At 38.5% G+C, this 19,223-nt stretch overlaps 1 protein-coding gene across 1 annotated transcript in view; it reads left to right on the top strand.

Annotated features, from left to right (window-relative positions):
* The window catches only part of PEDS1 (plasmanylethanolamine desaturase 1), a 260,434-nt gene extending 244,658 nt beyond the window's left edge, over positions 1-15,776 (top strand). Inside the window, exon 6 of the mRNA XM_053692365.1 lies at positions 2,413-15,776. Within this exon, the coding sequence (XP_053548340.1) occupies positions 2,413-2,534 (122 nt within the window). The 3' untranslated portion in view covers positions 2,535-15,776. The remainder of the gene's footprint in view (positions 1-2,412) is intronic.
* Positions 15,777-19,223: the final 3,447 nt, after the last annotated feature.

Here is a 19,223-nt window from a genome sequence, read left to right as displayed (position 1 = left end):
GCTGCGGTCAGGTTCATCAGATTTCCGTCGGACAATATCACAACTGTAGCCTATATCAACCATCAGGGGGGGGACAAGAAGCCCCCTGGCAATGTTGGAGGTTTCAAATATAATTCTATGGGCAGAGGTTCACTCTTGCCACCTCTCAGCTATCCATATCCCAGGAGTAGAGAACTGGGAGGCGGATTTTCTCAGTCGGCAGACTTTTCATCCGGGGGAGTGGGAGCTCCATCCGGAGGTATTTGCCCAGCTGATTCAACTATGGGGCAAACCAGAAGTGGATCTGATGGCGTCTCGTCAGAACGCCAAGCTTCCCTTTTACGGGTCCAGGTCAAGGGATCCCCAGGCAGAGCTGATAGATGCTCTAGCAGTGCCCTGGTCCTTCAGCCTGGCTTATGTGTTCCCACCATTTCCTCTCCTCCCTCGTCTGATTGCCAAGATCAAGCAGGAGAGAGCTTTGGTGATTTTGATAGCACCTGCGTGGCCACGTAGGACTTGGTATGCAGATCTGGTGGACATGTCATCCCTTCCACCATAGACTCTGCCGCTGAGGCAGGACCTTCTACTCCAAGGTCCATTCAAACATCCAAATCTAATTTCTCTGCGGCTGACTGCTTGGAGAATGAACGCTTGATTTTATCAAAACGTGGTTTCTCCGAGTCGGTCATTGATACCTTAATTCAGGCTCGAAAGCCTGTCAACAGGAAAATCTATCATAAGATATGGTGTAAATATCTTCATTAGTGTGAATCCAAGGGTTACTCATGGAGTAAAGTCAGGATTCCTAGGATATTACCCTTTCTCCAAGAAGGATTGGAGAAGGGATTATCAGCTAGTTCCTTAAAGGGACATATTTCTGCTCTGTCTATTCTTCTGCACAAGCGTCTGGCAGATGTTCCAGACGTGCAGGCGTTTTGTCAGGCTTTAGTTAGAATCAAACCTGTGTTTAAACCTGTTGCTCCGCCATGGAGTTTAAATTTAGTTCTTAAAGTTCTTCAAGGGGTTCCGTTTGAACCTCTGCATTCCATAGATATCAAGCTTTTATCTTGGAAAGTTCTGTTTTTGGTAGCTATCTCTTCGGCTCGAAGAGTTTCAGAGTTATCTGCCTTACAGTGTGATTCCCCTTATCTGATATTCCATACAGATAAGGTAGTGTTGCGTACCAAACCTGGATTTCTTCCTAAGGTGGTATCTAATAAGAATATCAATCAGGAGATTGTAGTTCCGTCACTGTGTCCTAATCCTTCTTCAAAGAAGGAACGTCTATTACACAATCTTGACGTGGTTCGTGCTTTAAAGTTTTATTTACAAGCTACTAAGGATTTTCGTCAAACATCTGCATTGTTTGTTGTCTACTCTGGACAGAAGAGAGGCCAAAAGGCTTCGGCATCTTCTCTTTCTTTTTGGCTAAGAAGCATAATCCGTTTAGCTTATGAGACTGCTGGCCAGCAGCCTCCTGAAAGAATTACAGCTCATTCCACTAGAGCGGTAGCTTCCACATGGGCTTTTAAAAATGAGGCCTCTGTTGAACAGATTTGTAAGGCGGCGACTTGGTCTTCGCTTCATACTTTTTCTAAATTCTACAAATTTGATACTTTTGCTTCCTCAGAGGCTTTTTTTGGGAGAAAGGTCTTGCAGGCAGTGGTGCCTTCCATTTAAGTTCCTGCCTTGTCCCTCCCTTCATCCGTGTCCTAAAGCTTTGGTATTGGTATCCCACAAGTAATGGATGAACCCGTGGACTGGATACACCTTACAAGAGAAAACAAAATGTATGCTTACCTGATAAATTTCTTTCTTTTGTGGTGTATCCAGTCCACGGCCCGCCCTGTCACTTTAAGGCAGGTGTTTTTTATTTTTATACTACAGTCACCACTGCACCCTAAAGTTTCTCCTTTTTCTTGCTTGTCTTTGGTTGAATGACTGGGGGTGGCAGTTAGGGGAGGAGCTATATAGACAGCTCTGCTGTGGGTGTCCTCTTGCAACTTTCTGTTGGGAAGGAGAATATCCCACAAGTAATGGATGAACCCGTGGACTGGATACACCACAAGAGAAAGATATTTATCAGGTAAGCATAAATTTTGTTTTTTAAACAACAAAAATTCTGGTGTTGACTGTCCCTTTAACTGAATAAAAATTCAGTTTGTGGCCCTTCAACTGAAAATTTGACACCTCAGTTTTAACATAAAACAGAGCTAGTGATGGGTTACACTCTGTCAGACCATATAATTTATAAATCACTGAATACATTTCATCAAAATAAGTTAATATTTTTTATAACTGAGCTATGTTTATATGAACGTTTAAATAGATCAGCATGGAAGTGTGCTCTTCAGAATACCTACTATTAATATTTTGAGTTTATACAATTAGTTCTAGCTTTAATTTTAAATTTGTGTTTGTTTGTTTTTTTAGGTTGGCTGAACTATCCCCTGGAGAAGATAGGATTCTGGAAACGTTTAGAAGATATTATTCATGGAGTTACGGGAGAGAAACCACGATCTGACGACTTGAAGTGGGCTCAGAAAGTGAAATAAAATACTTCTAGCCTTCTTCATGCCTGAAACTGTTGCCAACCTATTAAAAAAGTTTAAAAACTAAAGCCATTAGCCAAATATATAAAAGACTTAACATGGAATAGACTTACTATTGAGCACAAACTAACTGTGCTAACACCATAAACTGCAAGGACTCTTAACACTCCATAAAAAATGTAATGGAACTTGCAGGGCAACCATCTACCCTTTTTCCTGTTTGTACAATGCTATAGCAGCAAGCATTTTTTTTATTTTTGCGCTTTTTTTTTTTTTTGATTACTGATGTTGTAGCTAATATTTCATGTGGCTGAGTCTCATATTACCATCATGTGACCCTGAAAGGGAAGATTATATACAATCTTGCACAATGGAAACAGAAACACATCAGTGACCTGAACAAGCATTTGTTGTATCAACATAAATCTGCTGCCCAAAATAGCTGATATGTAAGACAGATACGAAGAAAAGTGAGGTGTCATTTTTTTTTTATTTTTGCATCATTTGCGCTAGAAGGGCTAATTATGCATGTTTGGTTCATATCAACAAAAGTCAAGCAGCCAGACGGAGAGTGCATGGTGATAGTCATCTGATTGTTTGCTTCTAACCACAAAATGACCACTTCCATAGTGTCATCAATATTACCCCTCTCGATTACAGACATGGCTTGTCTTTAACGGTCAGTTAGCCCCTTTATTGCTGACCTTGAAAGAAAAGGCTGAGAGGTCTGTTAATTGAGGAAGTAAATGTTTAACTTAACCATAAAGCACTCTGATAAAACTATTACATAGATAAATGTAATGCGTAACAAACATCCGCTGAAAACACATTGTACCCAGGCAATACTCAATAATAGTCCCCACAATATTTAGAAAATAAATTCTATGCTACGCTAATCTCTTCTTGATCTTTAAATAAAAAAAAGCAGATGCTTTATATATGTTAATTGCAGAAAGATATTGGAAAGCTAGTTTTCTTCAGTAAGCACTTGAGCTTGAAGATTTTTTATACCCTTTTGTAGGAAAGTTTTACCTTACACTATACATGTGTGATAAGAGGAGCGACACATCATCTAATCAATTGCATTTTACAACGGTACAGCACTTAATTAGTATGTGATTTAAAAAACATAATATAATAATGAACACTATACAATTCTTTTATAACTGCTGCCACTCAATATCTATTCCATGTTGCAGACACCTAATGGGAGCACAGAGCATGAAAGAGAGGTTAAAAATACTATGGTGCAATATAAAGCTCTTTGTAAATAAAAATGATATTGTGAACTCTTGAGACTCCAGTAATCTCTTTTTCAGTCTCTCCTGTTCTCTTGTTGCACTTCTCTGTGAAATAGATAAGTCACAATGCTCCTCCTTTACACCAATAATAGTTTCAGCCAAAAATGTTACCTTGATTTTGAAAGTTAAAATATTTGGTACAAATTTTTTTTTTAAATAAAGTTTTTTTTTGTTTTAAAGACTATCCAGAGGAAAGGAGTACTCTGTTAAAACATGAGGAGTTTTAAACATTTGTATCATTATAATTTTGGAACAGAGAAGAGAACATTTATCTTTAATAGTTGCACTCAGTGTCTTCATCTCTTAAACTGTGGAGAAAAGCCATTCATCTTTTTTTTATTAAAAAAATAACAATATTGCACCATTTTTCCTCTTTCGTGCTTTGTGCCTCCAGTGAGTGTCTTGCCCTCTGTCAGTGTGTATTTTAAGCTATAGGTCAATTTTTCTAAAAAGGTTGTTTGTTGATAAATGACTGTGATTGGCCGTTGAATTCAGTGTACTATTGTTTTATTGTGAACAAAACTAGCTATAGGCCCCATTTGGATAGTTTATGAAACTTCACTTAATATCCACCTAGATAAGTTACTCTAGGTAAGTTAAAACATTCATATTTTGTGAAACCTTTATTATGGGAAAAATAAGAAGTTTAAGTTTCACTTTATAAACAAGTACAGTATATATGCTTCCCTTGTGGAATGTCTGTAAGCAAAACATTGCATAGTACTCATTCAGCCAATACAAAATAAAAGGGAAAAATGCTCTAGGAGAAATCAAACGGTGACCTACACTACTCACAATGTTGTAGTAAACAAAATAATAGTTTATTTTTCACTTTACATTTCCCTTTTATTCATCAGAACATCTAATTTAGGATACCTACTGGCCAGAGGTGTACACACCAATGTGTGTGTGCTTCTTTTACTAAACTACATAGTCTGTACTTAGAGGGGCATCAAATTCAGTTCAAATTATTACTGGAGCTGTTTAGTCCAATATAGTGTGTACAAATAAATCTTCATAATTTTTGCATTCCAAATGCTATTGTTTTGTTGTATATTTATCTATCTTGAGAGATACACATTTTGTTGATTTTAACTTTAAATGTTACTTCAAAACAAACTTTTTTTAATGCAAAGAATAGTCAGTTTATTTCTTAAAGGGACAAAAACCATTTTCTTTATGGTATATATCACCAATTAAACACTACATTGCACAATGCCTTCATATAAAAATTGTCATTTCTTCTATAAGGTACGACGAGGCCACGGATTTATCCTTTACTTGTTGGATATTAACCTCCTGCTAACAGGAAGTGGCAAAAAGCACCACAGCAGAGCTGTCTATATAGCTCCTCCCTTAGCTCCACCCTTTCCCTACTCTAAGTACTAGGAAGGGTAAAGTGAAAGAGGTGATAAAATATTCGTTTTTATTTTCTTCAAGCAAGAGTTTTTTGTTTTAAATGGTACAGGTGTGTACTAATTTACTCTCAGGCAGCAGATGGATGAAAACTTCTGCCTGGAGGATGATGATCTTAGCATTTGTCACTAAGATCCAGTGCAGTTCCCACAGAGGCTGAGGGGTACAAGAAACTTCAGTGTGAGGAACGTTTTCATGCTATATAGCAGTGAGGTATGTTCAGTCATTTTTTCTGGAGAGACGTGTATTTCAGAAAGGCTGACAGTATCCCCATGAGGGTAAGGGTAAGCAGTAATCCTAAGAGCTATAGAAGGGCATTACTAAGCTTGCATAAGGGTCTAATTAAAAAATGGTTGACACTGAGTTTTTGAATGTTTGTGGGCAAACGTTTTGTGAACTTGGAGTGCTGTTAACGTTTTTTGGCAACTTTATTGAGGATACACTTGGCTTGTTTTTTGGGTCTCAGAACCCACATGGCTAGTTTAAAACCGCTCTGGTGCGGTTCTTTGAGGCTGTAAAGACATCGAGTGAGATGGGCGGGGCCTATTTTCGCGCCTCAGATGCACAGTTGTTTTCACAAGCTCCAACTCCTGGGGACCCTTGTGGAAGTTTTGGGCCAAATCAAAGCTTTAACCCCGTTTTTACAATCCCTGAGGGCAGGTAGGCGCCACAGCAGGGCTGTGGCGAGGTGCTGGGGGAGTTTTTTCCGGATTTAGGCCTTATTATCAATCCGGTTTGCACAATAAAGGCTTAAATGTTTTATTTTCTTGTGGGGCAAACTTAACTACACAAATTGAGTCTATCAATAATTTGTAAAGTTTGGTGTATTTTAAAGCAGTTTTGCAGAACGTGTATGCTTTTTTTCTCTTAAAGGCGCAGTACCGTTTTTTAAGATTGGTATTTTTTCACTAAATAAAGTGTTTTCAAGCTTGTTTGTAGTCATTACTAGCCTGTTCAACATGTCTGACATTGAGGAAAGTCAATGTTCAATATGTTTAGAAGCCATTGTGGAACCCCCACTTAGAATGTGTCCCTCATGCACTGAAAGGTCAATAAATTGCAAAGAACATATTTTAGCTACTAAAAGTATGTCGCAGGATGATTCTCAGTCAGAAGGGAATCAGGTTATGCCATCTAATTCTCTCCAAGTGTCACAACCATTAACGCCCGCACAAGCAACGCCAAGTTCTTCTAGTGCGTCTAATTCTTTCACCCTGCAAGATAGGGCCGCAGTTATGAATACTACCCTCACAGAGGTTTTATCTAAGCTGCCTGGGTTGCAGGGGAAGCGCAGTAGGTCTGGTGTGAGAACAAATTCTGAGCCCTCTGACGCTTTATTAGCCATATCCGATGTACCCTCACAATGTTCTGAGTTGGGGGTGAGGGATTTGCTGTCTGAAGGAGAGATTTCTGATTCGGGAAAGATGTTCCCTCAGACAGACTCAGATATGACGGCTTTTAAATTTAAACTAGAACACCTCCGCTTGTTGCTCAGGGAGGTTTTAGCGACTCTGGATGATTGTGACCCTATTGTAGTTCCAGAGAAATTGTGTAAAATGGACAGATTTCTAGAGGTTCCTGCCTACACTGATGTTTTTCTGGTCCCTAAGAGGATTTCGGACATTGTTACTAAGGAGTGGGATAGACCAGGTATTCCGTTCGCTTCCCCTCCTACTTTTAAAAAAATGTTTCCCATATCAGACACCATGCGGGACTCGTAGCAGACGGTCCCTAAGGTGGAGGGAGCTATCTCTACCCTGGCTAAGCATACAACTATACCTATTGAGGACAGATGTGCTTTCAAAGATCCTATGGATAAAAAATTAGAGGGTCTCCTAAAGAAAATATTTGTTCATCAGGGTTTTCTTCTCCAACCTATAGCGTGCATTGTTCCTGTAACTACTGCAGCTGCTTTTTGGTTCAAGGCTCTGGAGGAGGCCCTTCAGGTTGAGACCCCATTAGATGATATTCTGGATAGAATTAGGGCTCTCAAGCTAGCTAATTCTTTCATTACAGATGCCGCTTTTCAACTGGCTAAATTAGCGGCAAAGAATTCAGGTTTTGCCATTTTAGCTAGTAGAGCGTTATGGCTTAAGTCCTGGTCTGCTGATGTGTCATCAAAATCTAAGCTTTTAGCCATCCCTTTCAAAGGTAAGACCCTATTCGGGCCTGAACTGAAAGAGATCATTTCAGACATCACTGGAGGGAAAGGCCATGCCTTTCCTCAGGATAAGACAAATAAGATGAGGACCAAACAAAATAATTTTCGTTCCTTTCGAAACTTCAAAGGTGATCCCCCTACCTCTTCCCCTGCTGCAAAACAAGAGGGGAATTTTGCTCAATCCAAGTCAGTCTGGAGACCTAACCAGACTTGGAACAAAGGTAAACAGGCCAAGAAGCCCGCTGCTGCCACCAAGACAGCATGAAGGGGTAGCCCCCGATCCGGGACCGGATCTAGTAGGGAACAGACTTTCTCTCTTTGCTTGGGCAAGAGACGTTCAGGACTCCTGGGCCTTAGAAATCATAACCCAGGGGTATCTTCTAGATTTCAAAGATTCTCCTCCAAGGGGGAGATTCCATCTTTCTCAATTGTCTGCAAACCAGACAAAAAGAGAGGCGTTCTTACGCTGTGTAGAAGACCTATATACCATGGGAGTGATCCGCCCAGTTCCGAAAGCAGAACAGGGGCAGGGGTTTTACTCCAATCTGTTTGTGGTTCCCAAAAAAGAAGGAACCTTCAGACCAATTTTAGATCTCAAGATCCTAAACAAATTCCTCAGAGTCCCATCTTTCAAGATGGAGACCATTCGGACTATTTTACCAATGATCCAGGAGGGTCAATATATGACAATCGTGGACTTAAAGGATGCGTATCTACACATCCCTATCCACAAAGATCATCACCAGTTCCTCAGGTTCGCCTTTCTGGACAAGCATTACCAGTTTGTGGCTCTTCCCTTCGGGTTGGCCACAGCTCCCAGAATTTTCACAAAGGTGCTAGGGTTCCTTCTGGTGGTTCTAAGGCTGCGCGGCATAGCAGTGGCGCCTTATCTGGATGATATCTTAATTCAGGCGTCGACTTACCAACTAGCCAAGTCTCACACGGACATCGTGTTGGCTTTTCTAAGATCTCACGGGTGGAAGGTGAGCGTAAAAAAGAGTTCACTTATCCCTCTCACAAGGCGTAAATATTGGTGCGAATCCAAAGGCTACTCATGGAGTAAGATCAGGATTCCTAGTATTTTGTCCTTTCTCCAAGAAGGATTGGAGAAGGGGCTATCAGCTAGTTCCTTAAAGGGACAGATATCTGCTTTATCAATTCTACTGCACAAGCGTCTGGCAGATGTTCCAGACGTTCAGTCGTTCTGTCAGGCTTTAGTTAGAATCAAGCCTGTGTTTAAACCTGTTGCTCCGCCATGGAGTTTGAATTTAGTTCTTCAAGGGGTTCCATTTGAACCTATGCATTCCATAGATATTAAGCTTCTATCTTGGAAAGTTCTGTTTTTAGTTGCTATCTCTTCGGCTCAAAGAGTTTCTGAACTATCTGCATTGCAATGCGACTCGCCTTATCTTGTTTTCCATGCTGATAAGGTGGTTTTGCGTACCAAACCTAGATTCCTTCCTAAGGTTGTTACTAATAGGAATATCAATCCGGAAATTGTTGTTCCTTTTCTGTGTCCTAATCCTTCCTCTAAGAAGGAGCGTCTGTTGCACAACTTGGACGTGGTTCGTGCTTTGAAGTTTTACTTGCAAGCAACCAAAGATTTCCGTCAAACATCTTCCTTGTTTGTTGTCTATTCTAGAAAACGTAGAGGTCAAAAAGCTACGGCTACCTCTTTCTTTTTGGCTGAAAAGCATCATCCGTTTGGCATACGAGACTGCTGGACAGCAGCCTCCTGAAAGGATTACAGCTCACTCTACTAGAGTGGTGGCTTCCACATGGGCTTTTAAAAATGATGCTTCTGTTGAACAGATTTGTAAGGCTGCGACTTGGTCTTCGCTTCATACCTTTTCCAAATTCTACAAATTTGATACTTTTGCTTCTTCTGAGGCTATTTTTGGGAGAAAAGTGCTTCAAGCAGTGGTGCCTTCTGTTTAACCATCTGTCTTGTCCCTCCCGTTCATCCGTGTCCTGTAGCTTTGGTATTGTATCCCACAAGTAAAGGATGAATCCGTGGACTTGTCGTACCTTACAGAAGAAAAGTAAATTTATGCTTACCTGATAAATTAATTTCTTCTATGGTACGACGAGTCCACGGCCCGCCCTGTCATTTTAAGACAGATTATATTTTTTGATTTTAAACTTCAGTCACCTCTGCACCTTTTAGTTTATCCTTTTTCTTCCTGTACAATCGGTCAAATGACTGGGGGGTGTAGCTAAGGGAGGAGCTATATAGACAGCTCTGCTGTGGTGCTTTTTGCCATTTCCTGTTAGCAGGAGGATAATATCCCACAAGTAAAGGATGAATCCGTGGACTCGTCGTACCATAGAAGAAATTAATTTAGCAGGTAAGCATAAATTTACTTTTTGTTTACAGTATTGCCATTTTCCCAGTCCATGGAAATGCTCTTTTAAAAGCCTCTTATAAGGCCAGTAAGGAAAAGATATAAGCTACAACACAGATCAATGTTGCAGGCTTGTGATGTGTTCGATATGCTTTTATGTGAAAACCAACAATTTTTTATGATTTAAATTACAGAAAAAGTGTTTAAAACAAACAATAAAAGTAGGTTGTAGTTCTTTTTATTACATATAAATTTACATTTGATAATATAATCTGAACTTATTTCATATCCCTTTTAACTTGGTCACAACAGCTACAGAAATAGTTTTTGTTCCTGTAAGCTATATACTGTAGATAAGAGAAAAGGAATATCTTGCTTATATAGGCAAGGAACTCGCATTAAACTGACACTAGGCAAATAGTTATTAGATATATGCTGTATCTTGTTAATCTTAAATCTAAATATTTTTTTTTCCATGTCTAATAAACTAGTTTTTGAAGACTAGTTTAAAGGGACGTTCAACCCAAATTTTTTCTTTCTTGATTCAGATAGAGTATGCAATTTTATGCAACGTTCTAATTTACTCCTATTATCAAATCTTCATTCTCTTGGTATCTTTATTTGAAAAGCAAGAATGTAAGCTTAGATGCCGGCCTATTTTTGGGGAACACCTGGGTTGTTCTAACTGATTAGTGGATAAATTCACCCACCAATAAACAAGGGCTGTCCAGGGTACTGAACCAAAAAAATGCTTAGATGCCTTATTTTTCAAATAAAGATAGCAAGAGAACAAAGAAAAATTGATAAAAGGAGTAAATTATAAAGTTGCTTAAAATTGCATTCTCTATCTGAATCACGAAAGAAAAAATTTGGGTTCAGTGTCCCTTTAACCCCTTAATGACCACAGCACTTTTCCATTTTCTGTCCGTTTGGGACCAAGGCTATTTTTACATTTTTGCGGTGTTTGTGTTTAGCTGTAATTTCCCTCTTACTCATTTACTGTACCCACACATATTATATACCGTTTTTCTCGCCATTAAATTAACTTTCTAAAAATACCATTATTTTCATCATATCTTATAATTTACTATAAAAAAAATTATAAAATATGAGGAAAAAATGGAAAAAAACACACTTTTTTTAACTTTGACCCCCAAAATCTGTTACACATCTACAACCACCAAAAAAAAAAACATGCTAAATAGTTTCTAAATTTTGTCCTGAGTTTAGAAATACCTAATATTTACATGTTCTTTGCTTTTTTTGAAAGCTATAGGGCCATAAATACAAGTAGCATTTTGCTATTTCCAAACTACTTTTTTTCAAAATTAGCGCTAGTTACATTGGAACACTAATATCTTTCAGGAATCCCTGAATATCAATTGACATGTATATATTTTTTTTTAGAAGACATCCCAAAGTATTAATCTAGGCCAATTTTGGTATATTTCATGCCACCATTTCACCGCCAAATGCGATCAAATACAAAATATCGTTCACTTTTTCACAAATTTTTTCACAAACTTTCGGTTTCTCACTGAAATTATTTACAAACCGCTTGTGCAATTATGGCACAAATGGTTGTAAATGCTTCTCTGGGATCCCCTTTGTTCAGAAATAGCAGACATATATGGCTTTGGCATTGCTTTTTGGTAATTAGAAGGCCGCTAAATGCCGCTGCGCACCACACGTGTATTATGCCCAGCAGTGCAGGGGTTAATTAGGGAGCTTGTATGGTTAATTTTAGCTTTAGTGTAGTGTAGTAGACAACCCAAAGTAATGATCTAGGCCCATTTTGGTATATTTCATGCCACCATTTCACCGCCAAATGCGATCAAATAAAAAAAAAACGTTAAATTTTTCACAATTTTAGGTTTCTCACTGAAATCATTTACAAACAGCTTGTGCAATTATGGCACAAATGGTTGTAAATGCTTCTCTGGGATCCCCTTTGTTCAGAAATAGCAGATATATATGACTTTGGCGTTGCTTTCTGGTAATTAGAAGGCCGCAAAATGCAGCTGCGCATCACACGTGTATTATGGCTAGCAGTGAAGGGGTTAATTAGGAAGTTTGTAGGGAGCTTGCAGGGTTAATTTTAGCTTTAGTGTAGAGATCAGCCTCCCACCTGACACATCAGACCCCCTGATCCCTCCCAAACAGCTCCCTTCCCTCCCCCACCCCACAAATGTCCCCGCCAACATAAGTACTGGCAGAAAGTCTGCCAGTACTAAAATAAAAGCTTTTTGGGGGGTTTAGGTTTTTTTTTTAAAAAAAATAATAATTATTCTGCTGTATAGGACCCCCCTTAGCCTCCAACCTCCCTGATCCCCCCCAAAACAGCTTTGTAACCTTCCCTATCTGCCTTATTGGGGCCATCTTGGGTACTGGCAGCTGTCTGCCAGTACCCAGCTTACACAAAAAAGTGCTTTTTTTTTCTTAGTTTTTTTTTCTGTAGTGTAGCTTCCCCAAACCCCCCCCCCCCACACACACACACACACAAACCCCAACCACCTCATTGATCGTTTTTTTTGTCAGTTATTTTAAACTGATTGCACCTTTTTCTGTAGTGTAGCGGTTCCCACCCGCTCCCTCCCCGTGCACGCGCCCGCCCCCGCCCTCCCGTGCACGCGCGCGCCCCCGGGCATCCCCGCCCACGATCCCGCCCCCCTCCACATCTCCAGGGCCATCGATGGCCGCCACCCGCCTCCCGGTAATGCTCCCACCCATCAACGAAGGAAGCCACCGATCTCCGGTGCAGAGAGGGCCACAGAGTGGCTCTCTCTGCATCGGATGGCTTCAAAAGGTTATTGCAGGATGCCTCCATATCGAGGCATCACTGCAATAACCGGAAAGCAGCTGGAAGCAAACAGGATCGCTTCCAGCTGCTTTCCACACCGAGGACGTGCAGGGTACGTCCTCAGGCATTAACTGCCTTTTTTTTGAGGACGTACCCTGCACGTCCTCGGTCGTTAAGGGGTTAAATTGGTCTTGTCCTTTAACCCCTTAATGACCACAGTACTTTTCCATTTTCTGTCCGTTTGGGACCAAGGCTATTTTTACATTTTTGCGGTGTTTGTGTTTAGCTGTAATTTTCCTCTTGCTCATTTACTGTAACCACACATATTATATACCGTTTTTTTCGCCATTAAATGGACTTTCCAAAGATACCATTATTTTCATCATATCTTATAATTTATTATAAAAAATTTTTATAAAATATGAGAAAAAAATGGAAAAAAACACACTTTTTCTAACTTTGACCCCCAAAATCTGTTACACATCTACAACCACTAAAAAACACCCATGCTAAATATTTTCTAAATTTTGTCCTGATTTTAGAAATACCCAATGTTTACATGTTCTTTGCTTTTTTTGCAAGTTATAGAGCCATAAATACATGTAGCACTTTGCTATTTCCAAACCATTTTATTCAAGATTAGCGCTAGTTACATTGGGACACTGATATCTTTCAGGAATCCCTGAATATCCCTTGACACGTATATATTTTTTTTTTAGAAGACATCCCAAAGTATTGATCTAGGCCAATTTTGGTATATTTCATGCCACCATTTCACCGCCAAATGCGATCAAATACAAAAAATTGTTCACTTTTTCACAAACTTTTGGTTTCTCACTGAAATTATTTACAAACAGCTTGTGCAATTATGGCATAAATGGTTGTAAATTTTTTTCTGGGATCCCCTTTTTTCAGAAATAGCAGACATATATGGCTTTGGCATTGCTTTTTGGTAATTAGAAGGCCGCTAAATGCCGCTGCGCACCACACGTGTATTATGCCCAGCAGTGCAGGGGTTAATTAGGGAGGTTGTAGGGTTAATTTTAGCTTTAGTCTAGTGTAGCAGACAACCCAAAGTATTGATCTAGGCCCATTTTGGTATATTGCATGCCCCCATTTCACCGCCAAATGCGATCAAATAAAAAAAAAAGTTCCCTTTTTCACAAACTTTTTGTTTCTCACAGAAATTATTTACAAACAGCTTGTGCAATTATGGCATAAATGGTTGTAATTTTTTCTCTGTGATCCCCTTTGTTCAGAAATAGCAGACACATATGGCTTTGGCGTTGCTTTTTGGTACTTAGGCCGCTAAATGCGCATCACACGTATTATGGGTAGCAGTGAAGGGGTTAATTAGGTAGCTTGTAGGGAGCTTGCAGGGTTAATTTTAGCTTTAGTGTAGAGCTTAGCCTCCCACCTGAAACATCAGACCCCCTGATCCCTCCCAAACAGCTCTCTTCCCTCCCCCACCCCACAATTGTCCCCGCCATCTTAAGTACTGGCAGAAACTCTGCCAGTACTAAAATAAAAGCTATATTTGGGCTTTTTTTTTTTTTTTTAAAGGCATATTTACATATGCTGCTCTGTAGGACCCCCCTTTAGCCCCCAACCTGACTGATCCCCCACCAAACAGCTCTCTAACTCTCCCCTCTGTCTTAATGGCCGCCATCTTGGGTACTGGCAGCTGTCTGCCAGTACCCAGTTTAGAATAAAATTGCTGATATTTTTTAATCTTTCCCCTTTTCTGTAGTGTAGCTCCCTGCCCCACCAAAAACCAACCCCCCACCCCCTCCTAGATACGTTCGATTTATATTTTTTTTAAATTAAAATACCCCTTATTCAAACTTTTTAAAAGTTATATTTTCTGTAGTGTAGCGTTCCCACCCGCTCCCGCCCCGTGCACGCGCCCGCCCGCCACCCACCTATGTGCAGCAACCAATCAGCAGCTACTGAGCATATCTAGATATGCTTTTCAGCAAAGAATATCAAGAGAATAAAACAAATGAGATAATATAAGTAAGTTAGAAAGATGTTTAAAATTACATTCTCTTTCTAAATCATGAAAGAAAAAATGTGGGTTTCATGGCCCTTTAATACCGAAAACAGTTACAAATATAGTTCACTTAAAATATAAATGACACATCTTAAAATAATCCTTTAATCCACTCATAGTATATTTTTACTATTTTAAGTACATTCACTCAATAATTTCTTAGAATATAGTAAATTCCAACAAAATTTTTAGGTCATGATAAAGATCTTTTTGGAAAGCACTGGTTAGAGCACTAGTCCTCATAAAAAAGCAATCTGTGACATTTTAAAGTTGGAATTTAGTTATTAAAGGGATATTCTAGCAAAAATTGGAATCCACAGGAATGCATTTCAGGATTGAACAGAAGCATTTTTGTAATATACATGTATTAGCCATTGTAATATACCTGTATTAGCCGTAAGGCTTCCAATAACAGCTATAGCTGTTTCAAAAGTGTATTTAAGTATGCACCGTGCACCAGCATTTTAAACACAGCACTTGCTCAGAGAGCCTAAGGTGCTTGTATCGTCTGGTAATTACTTAATTTGTTAATTGCAGACATAAGCCCCACTGACCATCTGAGCAGCTGCAGTATTTAAAATGCTGGTGCACTGAGAATATCTAGCTATGCTTCACATGCAGAGAAACCTGTTAACACTAAAACAATGATAACTTTTACTAAAAGCATTTTTGCTAATACATGTATATTGCAAATATGTTTCTATTCAAAGAAGTAATTCATCTATCTGCATTTAAATTTTGACCGGAATGTCCCTTTAATATTAAGGCCAATTCAATTAATCTTATTTTGTCTCCTGCAGCCTGAGTGCATTGTGGTGTAGTTTCACAAGCTAGAGTGAAATTCAAAGAATGTCATTGCGTTCTGTAAAATAAAAGCTGGGCTTCACAGTCATTTTACAAGTCTACAACAGTTACTGATCACAGACTGGTCATAGATCATATACTTTAAAACCTGTATCTGTATTTTGAGAGCTTGTGTATCAAAGCTTCAGTATGAAGGAAGTGTCTGATGTTAATGGCATTTTAAAGGTGCTTGCTTTTTTGTACATTATATAAAGCCTTAATCCATTCTTTCTTGTGGGCAATATTTTAATTTCATGTTCTATATGTGTAAATATATTTATAACAAAAAGAAAAACTTAGACAATACTAACAGTTTGTGAAATCTTTGTTTGACTACTTATTTGACCGATTGCTCCTTAATTTCAGCGTTTTATTTTTAAAGCTGTTTTAACTGTTTGGTTTACAGATGCTGAATCTATATCCACATCAAAGTTTGATAATTCATATTCTTAGGGCACAGATTTGAAACCTGTAGCACCAGGTTTCTTTAGGATTGGTAAAGAAATTATCTTCTATAAAGACCATTAATAATACTGATTTGCATCGAATGTTAAAGTCTCTTAAAATGAATTTCTCAAATCCATTACTAGGTCAGATTTTTAGGAGAATCTTGGATTAGTGATAACCACAACTACTAAGCAAAACATATCACCTGTGCTGCACTTTAGACATCTTGAGGACTGGAGTTCAGAGACATTTGTCTTCAAGCATCTACATTTTTATCATTTCTTGTTTATATTTTACAATCTTTTATATGTTCACAAACACAGAGCAAGAATGGGAAAATGTAACCCACTCACACACACAAATGTTTTGTATGCCACATTCAAAGTTGAAAGGGTTTTTCTTTTTTATCATGAATTGCCTACATAACCAGCTGTGGGTGTGTGTCTCTATCTCTCTCTCTGTCGGTGGTGAGAGTCCAAGATCTATTACTCATGGGAACTAATACCCAAGCTGTGAAGTCCACGAGTAATAACATAATGGGAGGGATTTAAAAATATCTTTTTTCACTGAGAAAATAAGCCCACAGCCCCAAAGTATTGGACGTTTGTCTAAAATCCTTAGGGCATTGAAATATTATGTTGATGTTACTAAAAACATCCAGCAAATGCAAAGATCTCTCTGAAACATTCTTAAGATTAGGACACAAAGAAGAAACGACAATCTCTCTACCAATGTTATCTGAACAAACAACCTTAAAGGGACACCGAACCCAATTTTTTTCTTTCATGATTCAGATAGAGCATGTAATTGTAAGCAACTTTCTAATTTACTTCTATTATTAATTTTTCTTCATTCTCTTGCAATCTTTATTTGAAAAGAAGGCATCTCAGCTAAGGCGCCAGCAAATTGTGGGTTCAGAACCATGGACAGCACTTGTTTAAAGGTGCTGTCCAATCAGCAAGGACAACCCAGGTTGTTCACCTAAAATGGGCCGGCATCTAAACTTACATTCTTGCTTTTCAAATAAACATAACGAGAAAATGAAGACAATTTGATAATAGGAGTAAATTAGAAAGTTGCTTAAAATTGCATGCTCTATCTGAATCACAAAATAATTTTTTTGGCTACAGTGTCCCTTTAAGCAAAAAATTAAATGATGTCCCTAAAACAGCCTTATCTTGACGAAAAATCTAATATGGATGCTCACAAGAAAGAGCAGACTATTTAGAAACTCTTCTAGCAGAGGTAATTAAAAAACAACACTTTATAAGAAGTCGTTTAATTTCCATTTTCTGCAAAACTTGATTTCTTTCATGTAATTGGCAAGAGTCCATGAGCTAGTGACATATGGGATATACAATCCTACCAGGAGGGGCAAAGTTTCCCAAACCTCAAAATGCCTATAAATACACCCCTCACCACACCCACAATTAAGTTTTACAAACTTTGCCTCCTATGGAGGTGGTGAAGTAAGTTTGTGCTAAGATTTCTACTTTGATAAGCGCTTCTCAGCATTGTTGAAGCCCGATTCCTCGCAGAGTACAGTGAATTTCAGAGGGACGTGAAGGGAGTATCACTTATTTGAATACAATGATTTCCCTAACGGGGGTCTATTTCATAGGTTCTCTGTTATCGGTCGTAGAGATTCATCTCCTACCTCCCTTTTCAGATCGACTATATACTCTCAATTTACCATTACCTCTACTAATAACTGTTTTAGTACTGGTTTGGCTATCTGCTATATGTGGATCGGTGTCTTTTGGTAAGTATGTTTTTTATTACATAATTCACCTCAGCTATGGTTTGGCACTTTATGCATTTATATAAAGTTCTAAATATATGTATTGTACTTATATTTGCCATGAGTCAGTTTCATGTATTTCCTTCAGCAGACTGTCAGTTTCATATTTGGGGAATTTAAACATTTTAAGAAATGTATTTCTTACCTGGGGTTTAGTCTTTTTTTCAATTGACTACTTCTTGCTATTGCGGGTATTAGGCCCGCGGGTGCGTCAAATGCTAAACTTTATTGCGTCATTCTTTTTTTTTGGCGCGAAAAAAGATGTTTATGACGCAACTTCGTCATTTCCGGCGTCATACGTGACGCCAAGACCTTTCACACAGCGGCGTCATTAGTGACGCGAGTGTGACATTTCCAACTTTTTTTCATTATTTCAATACCCCTTGTATGTTTGCCTCTTGCTTTTTGCTATCAGAGGCCTATGCTATTGCATTTTTTCCCATTCCTGAAACTGTCATATAAGGAAATAGATCATTTTGCTTTATATGTTGTTTTTTCTCTTACATTGTGCAAGATGTCCCAATCTGATCCTGCCTCAGAAGTTTCTGCTGGGACATTGCTGCCTGACATCGGTTCTACCAAAGCTAAGTGCATTTGTTGTAAAATTGTAGAAATGATTCCACCGAATGTCATTTGTAATAGTTGTCATGATAAACTTTTACATGCAGATAGTGTTTCCATCAGTAATAGTACATTGCCAGTTGCAGTTCCTTCAACTTCTAATGTGCATGATATACCTGTAAATTTTAAAGAATTTGTTTCTGATTCTATTCTGAAGGCTTTGTCTGCATTTCCACCTTCTAATAAACGTAAAAGGTCTTTTAAAACTTCTCATTTAGCTGATGAAATTTCAAATGACCAACAACATAATAATCTATCCTCTTCTGATGAGGATCTATCTGATTCAGAAGATCCTTCCTCAGACATTGACAAATCTACTTATTTATTTAAAATAGAGTATATGCGTTCTTTATTAAAAGAAGTGTTAATTACTTTGGATATTGAGGTAACCAGTCCTATTGACGTTCAGTCTAATAAACGTTTAAATGCTGTTTTTAAACCTCCTGTGGTTTCTCCAACCCATGAGGCTATTTCTATTTCTGATATGATTTCTAGGGAATGGAATAAGCCAGGTACTTCTTTTATTCCTTCTTCAAGGTTTAAAAAATTGTATCCTTTACCAGCAAAATCTATAGAGTTTTGGGAAAAAATCCCCAAAGTTGATGGGGCTATTTCTACTCTTGCTAAACGTACCACTATTCCTATGGAAGATAGTACTTCCTTTAAGGATCCTTTAGATAGGAAGCTTGAATCTTATCTAAGGAAGGCCTATTTATATTCAGGTCATCTTCTCAGACCTGCTATTTCTTTGGCTGATGTTGCGGCTGCATCAACTTTCTGGTTGGAAAATTTAGTGCAACATGAATTGGATTCTGACATATCTAGCGTTATTCGCTTACTGCAACATGCTAATCATTTTATTTGTGATGCCATTTTTTATATTATCAAAATTGATGTTAGATCC

Source organism: Bombina bombina, chromosome 1 (genome assembly GCF_027579735.1).
Source record: "Bombina bombina isolate aBomBom1 chromosome 1, aBomBom1.pri, whole genome shotgun sequence".
Classification (NCBI taxonomy): Eukaryota; Metazoa; Chordata; class Amphibia; order Anura; family Bombinatoridae; genus Bombina; species Bombina bombina.
Note: the sequence above shows the minus strand (reverse complement) of the source record. Positions and strands in the feature narration are given on the sequence as shown.